At 37.4% G+C, this 10,000-nt stretch overlaps 1 protein-coding gene across 3 annotated transcripts in view; it reads left to right on the forward strand.

Annotated features, from left to right (window-relative positions):
* Positions 1-10,000, forward strand: part of tspan9a (tetraspanin 9a) — a 344,419-nt gene that overhangs the window by 333,951 nt on the left and 468 nt on the right. For all 3 annotated transcript variants that reach the window (XM_051724603.1, XM_051724604.1, XM_051724602.1), the window contains one exon: positions 4,069-10,000. This exon is cut by the window's right edge and continues 468 nt beyond it. In XM_051724603.1, coding sequence (XP_051580563.1) covers positions 4,069-4,140 — 72 coding nt within the window. In that variant the 3' untranslated portion in view covers positions 4,141-10,000. The remainder of the gene's footprint in view (positions 1-4,068) is intronic.

The following is a 10,000-nucleotide window of genomic DNA, read 5'->3' on the forward strand; positions in this document are numbered from 1 at the left end:
ACCTGTAGTTTATTGAGGATAATAGAGCACAGGGGTCTTTACTAAGTACTTTTCCAAGTATACACCATGAGGTGAGCGCATGCTTGCGAGCAAACACTCGCCACCTTAATCCTCCTCACGGCCTGAAGTCACAAGTGATTTACTTACAACTCATCCAGATAAAATTAGACATTTGTCATTTGAAATGAAGGTAAGCATCACGATTACTATTGCTCACACTGAACGAATGTATGAAACGTTCATTGTGTAACTCATCTTGCAGTGTTTGTTTAACAGACACAAGGTACTTCAATGAATACTTTAGTACTTTCGTTTCTGTTTCAGACGAGCGTCTGGATTTTGAATGGTTTTCTAAGGCTTATGACCACAACTCGTCTGTGTCAGTCAGCCAAAACATACAGTTCAGTGACTGAGGGAATACACAGTGTAAAGATGGAGCGATGTGATACCTTTAAAGCATAAAGATGTGAGAGAATCTGACTTAATTCACACACACACACTGTGTCTGGCGCTCTGCAGCTTTAAGATAATGACTGTGAAGTGCTGTTGTGCCTTTGATGTATCCATATGTACCTAAAAATAAACTACAAGCAGTCGGTATATTACAGCACATTTCTGTTTACCTCTATGACTAAATGCTCTACCCAACCACAGCTTATTTCATCCGGAGACCGGCAGGAATTGTATTTTCCAATATTTCAGCGATGTGTTGCAATTTACAGTTGCGTCTCCAGCACACAATAATCCATTTTTGTTTGAAAACTCTGTTTTCAGTTCCTTAACGTCATTGTTTTTCCAAAGTATGCAGTAATGGAGAGCGTTTTTGAAATGCTCCCGTTTTCTATGAATGAAAACGTAGTTACGGTGTGAATCAGAGGTACAAATGTAGCAAAATCGAAGTGCTTCTATTAGGGCGGTTGATTTAATGTGTTAATTCAGTGTGATTAATTATATAAAAAAATAACGTGTTGAAAAAATTAATGCAATTAATCATGTCCCCGGACCATAATAAGAAATACTTTTTTTCCATCTGAGCAATTCAGTCTTGTAGTACCACCTGTGTTCTCCAGGGGGCAGTAAGCGAAACTCGCTTATACAGAGAATAAACCACACTTACCGAGAGCAGACAACACAATACCGCTGAAACCATCCCCTATCCACTATACTGTATAGTGCACTATTTCAGTTGTCCGGCATTTTGTAGGAGCGGGGACGGACTGGCCATATGGAGAACCGGGACTTTGTCCGGTGGGCCGGCCGCGAAACGGGGCTGAATGGCCGAAACCACCCACCCCGCTCAACAACTTTTGTGCAACTATTTATTGTATTAATATATTATTTAATAAGAATAACAAGTAAGGCTCCAGTATTTTAAAAGTTCATGCAGTATGTGACGTTGTTTCTGCGACAGCCCCAGAGCTCCATCACTCGGTGTATATGTCAACGTCCGAATTCACTCACTCATTTCACTCACTGCTGAGATATAGTGCGCTCACTGCCATTCACTATATAGGAAACAGTGAATGAGTGAATGAGTTCGGACTCAGCCTATGAGAACATGTTCTTGCGTACAAACACAGCTTGATGGAGCACAAATCCCAACACAGGGATCTCAAGACGTGTTTTTCTAAGTTTAAACTATGTTACCTAAAAACGGTACATTTATGACGCAACACAACCGAGACGCTCCATAAGTGTCCATCTGACGCAGGTGTACATTGACTGTCCTTAAACAAGCCCTTATAATAAACCTCAGACTGACTAATTCAATTGTAAAATGGATTACTGTGAACTGTAGACCAGTGATTGGCTTATGTTCAATAATAATAAACAATATACACTGTTACACTTTACAATAAAGTTTCATTCGTTAACATTAGTTAATGCATTAGGTTTAATGAACAAACAATTAACAATATATTGTTTACAACATTTAGTAATCTTTGTTAATGTTAGTTAATAAAAACTGATAATTTTTAGTTAATGTTATTTCATAGTGCATTAGCTAATGTTAACAAACACAACTTTTGGGGCCTGGGTAGCTCAGTGGTAAAATACGCTGGCTACCACCCCTGGAGTTCGCTAGCTCGCTAGCTCGCTAGTTCGAATTCCAGGGTGTGCTGAGTGACTCCAGCCAGGTCTCCTAAGAAACCAAACTGGCCCAGTTGCTAGGGAGGGTAGAGTCACATGGGGTAACCTCCTCGTGGTCGCTATAATGTGGTTCGTTCTCGGTGGGGCACATGGTGAGTTGAGCGTGGTTGCCGCGGTGGATGGCGTGAAGCCTCCACACACGCTATGTCTCTGTAAGCAATGCGCTCAACAAGCCACGTGATAAGATTGACGTTCTCAGACGTGGAGGCAGCTGGGATTCATCCTCCGCCACCCGGATTGAGGCAAATCACTACGCCACCACGAGGACTTAAAAGCACACTGGGAATTGGGCATTCCAAATTGGGAGAAAAAGTGGAAAAATTAAAAAAAATAAAAACTTTTAATGTTGAAATTAACATTAACATTAAGATTAATAAATGCTTAATAAGTATTGTTCATTGATAGTTCATGTTAACTAATGTTGATAACAAATGGAACCTTATTGTAAAGTGTTACCGTCTTATATATATATATATATATATATGTATATTATTTATAATTATTTAAATACAACTTTTTACAATGATTTAATATATTGAATTATTGTTATTTGAGGGGCTTTCTCAGCAAATGTTTATACATGTAATTAATTTGATTAACAATTGATTGACAACCCTAATTTCTAATCAAAAATGTATTAGTGTAGACATGGCGTTGTAACGGGGAGAGTGGGGTAAGATGTGTCACCCTCTTAACATAGCAAACTGTGCAGAAGGTTTGTCATGTGACCATTATATATGCCAGTCACTGAGAAATGCACATAAGGATTTTTGTATGTCAAAGTACATTTTCTACATTGCATGTGCAATACATTTTATGTCAAAGAAACTCCCAGTTTAAAAATATAAGGGGACCAGTGCTGGTTATCACAGATCAGATTTGGAGTAAAATGCACAACTGTACAAATACTGTGTGTGTTTTCTCAAGCAGAGGTTTTATGTGTTGATTTCAAACACCTAGTTCAACACCTAGTACAATATTTTCTGTGAATTCTGTATGATGATAGTGAACATAAATCATCTTATTTTTATTTTAGCTCTTGTGTAAACAAGTAAACATAAGAAAACCACATACATTCAGACAAGAGTCAACGAGGCAGATTTTTACCAAAAGGTTTAAATGAGTTCTTAAGACAAAGGCATTTTTTAATGAAAGTCAGGTCGGGGCAGGTTGTCACGTGTATTTTTGTGTTTTGCCTTTTCCATGAATCGTTATTTAAAGAGGGGCGTCAATTTTGGTGTTTGTGATGGTGGGGACACGTTCCCAATGTTCACATGAAACCTACATCACTGGTTTAATTGCAGGTTTCCTTGTGACAGCTTGCCCCATATAGTGTGGCAATATGCCCTGCCAATGGGGCATGTTGTCACAGAAGTCCACAGTGTGTTCAGTAAACTGTATCTTTTTTTCCCTATGCATTAACGGAGAAAATTTGCAACGTTTTTTTTGTAGGCAAGACTTCAAGCTTTGTGGCTATACAGAAAATAAATTCATCCTGAGAGATTTTCACTGGAGTAAAAACTGTGACAACTTGCCCCAGTCTCCCCTATATCATACATGGTGGTGAAATGCCAATATATAAAACCATGTCATTTTTTTTTTTTTTTTTTTTTTTTTTAGTTTAGGAATGCATTATTAATATTTCTTGCATTCCAAGGTGATTCAGCTTACCCCTAATGTGGGGCAAGTTGTGTCACTGGACCACTCCCCCCCCAGAAGTTGGACTTGTTATGTCTCTATGTTACAGATGCTTTCTTCTAATGTTTAGTTGATATCAGACATCCTGCAATATATTTAAACAAACCAAGTTTGACCTCTGTCTCATTTCTCCTTGAAAGTGGCACATCTTACCCCACTCCCCCCTCTGTAGCTCCTACCTCTCATTCTTACCTGTGCATCTGGATTTTGTCATTTCAGCTCCTGGGAATGGCCTTTTCCATGACACTGTTCCATCAGATCCACAGATCGGGGAAGAAGTACGACGCCTAATGAGGCCACCTCGCATGGGACGAGTCCCATTATTATAGGACGGACTCTGAAGGACAGCTCTCTTGTATCTCACTAACCACTGGCCACGTTTCCCCATTAATCCCTGAGCTCCCTGCACAGACTTCAGCCATCGTCCAGCTCTCTTTCTCCTCATCCCCTCATCTGCCAAAGAGATCCGGGACAGAGAGGAACTCTTGCTGGCTGTCTCCCTTCATCTCTTCTAGAACTTGTATTTTACGCTTGAGCTAACTAACGTTTGCCGCAAGGAGAATATCTGCGATGACGACGATCTGCGCGTCTTTACTAATCCTTAACTCTAATGAGACTAGTAGTGCTGAGACCTTCAGAGTGGACGAAGTTGAAAAGCATTAACATCATCATTCTCGTCTACAACGTAAATGACAACACCTCCAATTTAGCATGATGCAGGTTTGTACGAGAGACGCCTTTGTCATGTCAGCTCAAGACATCAATTTGTTGTTTGTTTTTAAAAGTGACTATGCCCCAGTCCCATAATTGTCAATTTCATGCACCTAAGGATTGGTATTACCGGGAATATGGACTGCTTTGGATGGTCAGGATTTGTTTATGCGAATTGGAAGCTTGTTTTTTGTGTATGAAGGTCTATGATTGGACATTTTGAGAGGGTTTTGAAATGTGCTGAAAGTTTAAACCTAATTAGAAACCTGCAACCTAATGTCAGCATTATACATCAAATATAGTAAATTGTTTTTTTGTTTTGTTTTTTTAAACCATTTAGACCCTGTTTGATTTTAAGGCACTCAGTGATACACTGCAAAAAAAAAAAAAAAAAAAAAAAAGAAATAAATTATAAGAATTTATTAAAAGTATTTTTGTCTTGGTTTCTGGTTAAAAATAATAATAATAATAATAATAATAATAATAATAAAACAGTTCTTATACATCATTACAACATTCTTAATTTACTTGAGAAGCAGAATGACATAAGATATAGTTTTTTTATTATTATTATTTATTTATTAATTGTAATATTTGTTATTATTATATATAGAGAGAAATCTAACACAATTTAGTAATGTTTATGCTTAAAACAAGACAAACATATTTGGCAATGGTGTGGGGAAGAAAAAAAACTTCAACTTATCTCATTGGCAAATATTTTTGTCTTGTTTTGTTACTAAATTTGGTAAGATTTCTCTGAAAAGTGCTCTTGTTTTAAAAGTAAAAATAAGACAAACAAACATTTTTTTTTTTTATTGCAGTGTACTTGCAAAAACATCCTCTTTCTCAACCACTAACAGGTCAGTAATACTTCAGTAATACAATAATGTTCCATTTATTAGCATTAGTTAATGCACAAGAACAAACAATAAACAATATATTTTTATGGCATTTACAGTATTAATCTTTGTTAATGTTAGTTAATAAAAATTCATTTGTTCACTGTTAGTTCACTGTTAGTTCATTGTTAGTTCATAGTGCATTAACTAATGTTAACTAATACAACTTTTAATTTTAAAACTGCATTACTATATGCTGAAATTAACATTGAGATTAATAAATGCTGTAAAAGTATTCTTCATTGGCGTTGCCATGGAGACATAGTGCGTGTGGAGGCTTCACGCCATCCACCGTGGCAACCACGCTCAATTCACCATGCGCCCCGCCGAGAACAAATCACATTATAGCGACCACGAGGAGGTTACCCCATGTGACTCTACCCTCCCTAGCAACCGGGCCAATTTGGTTGCTTAGGAGACCTGGCTGGAGTCACTCAGTATGCCCTGGGATTTGAACTAGCGAACTAGCTAACTCCAGGGGTGGTAGCCAGTGTATTTTACCACTGAGCTACCCAGGCCCCCTGTTGTTAACTAATTTTAACAAATGGAACCTTATTGTAAAGTGTTACCACAATACCCACAAAATTATGATTTTTATTACCATAGTTTTCTTTTATCTGTATTATCACTACGAATATCAAGGTTAAAATATAGTTACTGTAGTAAAACCATGGTACATTTATTGCGAGGGAACGCAAAACTATTTAAAAAAATTCCTGTCTTGTCCTCGTAGGGGCTCAAGAAGTCAATAAAGTGAAACCAAACAAAAAGTGTAATACAAGTACAATTGTTACTGTAGTGTTACTATATATAATTCATCTGAGAGAAAGAATCTGCAGTGTTTGTGTTTCTGCACATCTTTATCCCCTGCGCTCTTTTCTCTCCATCTGTCTTTTACTTTTCAAACATCATCCTGGATCAGTGTCCGTTCGCTCTATCATTCCCGCTGAACGAGGTGATAATGCATTTGTTTCACGTGCCTAAAGGTGAGTTCAAAGGAGACGCGTCTTGACGACAACATCGAAGTGTGTGTTTAGAAGCAGAGAGTTTTTAAGGGTTTAAAAGGGATGTGATGATGGCAAGAGTCGGGTCATCTGATGGTCTCCAATCTAGACCGTCACATGTCCTCTGTTAAAAGCTCTGTGTGTGTCGCAGAGAGACATTAATAGAGCATTCGAGAGAGAAAAATAATAACACCTCTCATCCCATCAAGCACTGGCTGACGCGCAATCTTTCTGTTGACTGTATTTAAGAAAAATTGCTTTATATTAAGGAACAGTCGGGACCAGAAGTGACAGCTACTTCTAATGTTCATCTTCTGTTGTGGATGGGTGTAGAAACTCTTCTATAAGAGATGTTTGTGGGTGAAAGACTTGATAAGACACGGCAAACTCAACTTCACCCAAAACTGAGTATTCTGTCATCATTTATTCACCCTCAAGTCGTTCCAGACATGTATGACACTCTTCTGTGGAACACAAGAACAAGACGATTTTTTTTCTTCTTGTTTGCATACAATTATGGCTATCAGTCACTATATCTTCTTTTGTGTTCTACATAAAGAAATAAAATCATATGGGTTTGGAACGACATGAAGCAGAGAACATGAGTGTGTTTACATGCAAACCAATATGCTGATAGCTAACAAAAATCAGACAATGCAAGAAAACCGTTTACATGATTTTTGAAATCATCTGGTTGTTCTCTGCTTCTGACTCCAAACATAAACAGTCATGTGCACAACACTTTTTAAGCTGGTAAGAACGCCGCTAAAAGTGTTTATATGCAAAGAGGAATCGGGGTAATGGGCAAAAATACACTTGTGCCGATCGTTTTTTTGCTTACACCATTTAAATGACCACACATGTTGTGAGTTTATTAGGCATAATAGGTGTAAGATTGTGCATGTGAACGCACTAAACGATAACTGAATTTTTATATTTAGAGAACTATCCCTTTAAATGTCAACAAATAACCAAAATTGGCCTTATTTCATTTCTTAATACATGTTCCTGGTCTTTTTTATTTTACTGTCTTGTTTATAGAAACGTATTTCTTGCCAATAGTTAAAGGTGCTGTAAGCAATTTTTTTCATGGAAATGTATGCAAAAACGGTCCACGGACAATGACGCTTTATGCCTGTCAATCATGTTGCGTGTTCTCATAGTGTCGTCGTTGCATCGAATTATTGCGGCTTAATGCCATTTTTATGCCATGTTGTTCATAACAGTTGTCATTTGGGGGCGCTATTTTGCTGCTGTTGTTTTTGACAACCGTTTCTGCTCTTGTCAGTCTCAATAAAACTCATTTAGTATCTTTGGAGTGTGGGGTTTTGGGAAAAGGGGGCGTGGCTAATCCAACAGCCCAATTTGGGGAAATTCTAGAACGGCAAAAATCGCTTACAGCACCTTTAATGCTGTAATTTAATGCTGGTTAATGGTAATGTATTAAAGATGAATGCAGTGGTTCTCAACCATTTTGATGCCAAGGTCCCTCATTGTTCAAGACAATATTCGAAGACCCTACGCCCTTCCAAAACTAGGTGTCAATATATTAAAATATTTAATCACAATAAATTTCCTTTTATAAATTATAGACCTACATTTGAATTAAAATGCTAAAAAAAACACTTAGAATTAAAGGTGCTATATGCTATTTTTTTTTTTTCATGGAAAGGCATGCAAACATTTGTCCGACTCCCTGAAAGATATTAATAAAGTGTCATGAGATATCTTACCGGTCTCTGTGACAGCTCTAGACTCTGTAAACAGCAAACAAAAATGTGTCCGCGGTCTCTGAAGCTTTTGACCTGTCAGTCATGTTGCGTGTTCTCATTGTATTGTAGTTGGAGCGAATTATTGCGGCTTAATGCCATTTTTATGCCATGTTGTTCATAACAGTTGTCAGTTGAGGGCGCTATTTAGCTGCTGTTGTTTTTAACAACCGTTTCTGCTCGTGTCAGTCTCAATAAAGCTCATTTGGTATCTTTGGAGTGCTGGTTTTGGGGAAAGGGGGCGTCGCTAATCCAACAGCTCAATTTGACAGCTAAAATCACTCACAGCACCTTTAAATGTGATTATTTTAATAGAACATTTTAAGTGATTTTGAGTCAAGTTTGCTGACTGTTTTGAAAAACTATACATTTGGAAAAGAAGTGTTACCGCTGGGATGCGTCAAGATACTTTCAAAGGTGAACTTGACCATGTACCAATCAAAAAGCCTCCTCAAAAGAGGGTGACGGTGGTGTTTCAAGAGGGGAACCGTCCTTCACAATCCACCGCAGTCTCACATGCGGGTCTGACTTCTTTCTGGTGTGAAACGTCCACGTTACAAGATCCAACCAGCCCCTAATGGATCAAATGGATCATATTTGTATTTCTTTGTTCACATTACGGAAGTAAAATAGGTTGAAAATGCAGTTTCATGTTGTCTTTAAGGGATTTGTGGTAATTGTGAGGCACTAGTACCAGGAGTTTCAATCAATGTCGCATGTTGACCATCACAAGCAAACAGAAACAAAGAAAGCACATTCTGTTTATGTCAAATAAACTCGCTTCAGTAGGCCACAGTCAACATTATTACCATCAGAAATGGACATTTATTTGTGCTATGGCAGTTTTTCTCCCATGAACACTGGGGAGTCGAACAATAGGCCGTAAAATGGCATTTGTTCATGTTAGATTTCCACTGCCTTTGTTCCTGTGATTTAAATTTTTGAAAGAGTTCTTTTAAAACCCATCGCTCACTGCAATTCTCCTCTTTTAAAAGGTATATACCCAAGTATATACTGTACTTTTTTACCTTTATATCGTTCCAATGTTATAGGCTATTTCAATCTGAAATGTTCAGATGTTGAATTGATTATACTTTTAAATGACACATTATGACGCAAAACAACCAACGCCGGTTTGACATTTGCGTTTATCATGTATGCATTTGGCTTTTGTCTGTTTTCACCGCATTTGTGTCAAGCCTAATGTGCATGTAAACATTTTCACTACAGATCATCTCATGATGAAATATGTTTGACATCTTGGCATATCTGTTGTTTAACATTTTGCGCTTCTAATTGTCAAGTATAAGGTGCGAGAGAATCTAAATGACGGTTATGTCAACACAAGGGTGGTAATGTCGGTAATGTTTTTTTTTACGTTGTTTTCTCTTTTGTACAAAGTTCATTGTGGTATTTCGTTATACATTGATTTTAAGGTTGCGCAAAGCATTATTAGGTGCAATTTTGCATTATAAACAAAAGTTGTTTTCTTTGTCCTTAAGTCAGATCAGTTAAATTATGTTGGATTTTCACAAATGGGACAATGTTTATCATACAATACATACAAATCCACATTACCATTTTCTGTTGTTAATGTAGTTTATTAATAATGCATTACCCAGTGTTAAGATGGCACGGATCATAATGGAAAATTCATATCTCAAGAACATCTAATTGCTTGCACACCCGTGCCATCTGAGTGTGTGTTTTAGGATATTATTTTTTCAGCAGTTGTTGAAACTAATTTTGTACCCATTCGTTGTTT

This window comes from Myxocyprinus asiaticus, chromosome 18 (genome assembly GCF_019703515.2).
Source record: "Myxocyprinus asiaticus isolate MX2 ecotype Aquarium Trade chromosome 18, UBuf_Myxa_2, whole genome shotgun sequence".
In the NCBI taxonomy this organism is placed as follows: Eukaryota; Metazoa; Chordata; class Actinopteri; order Cypriniformes; family Catostomidae; genus Myxocyprinus; species Myxocyprinus asiaticus.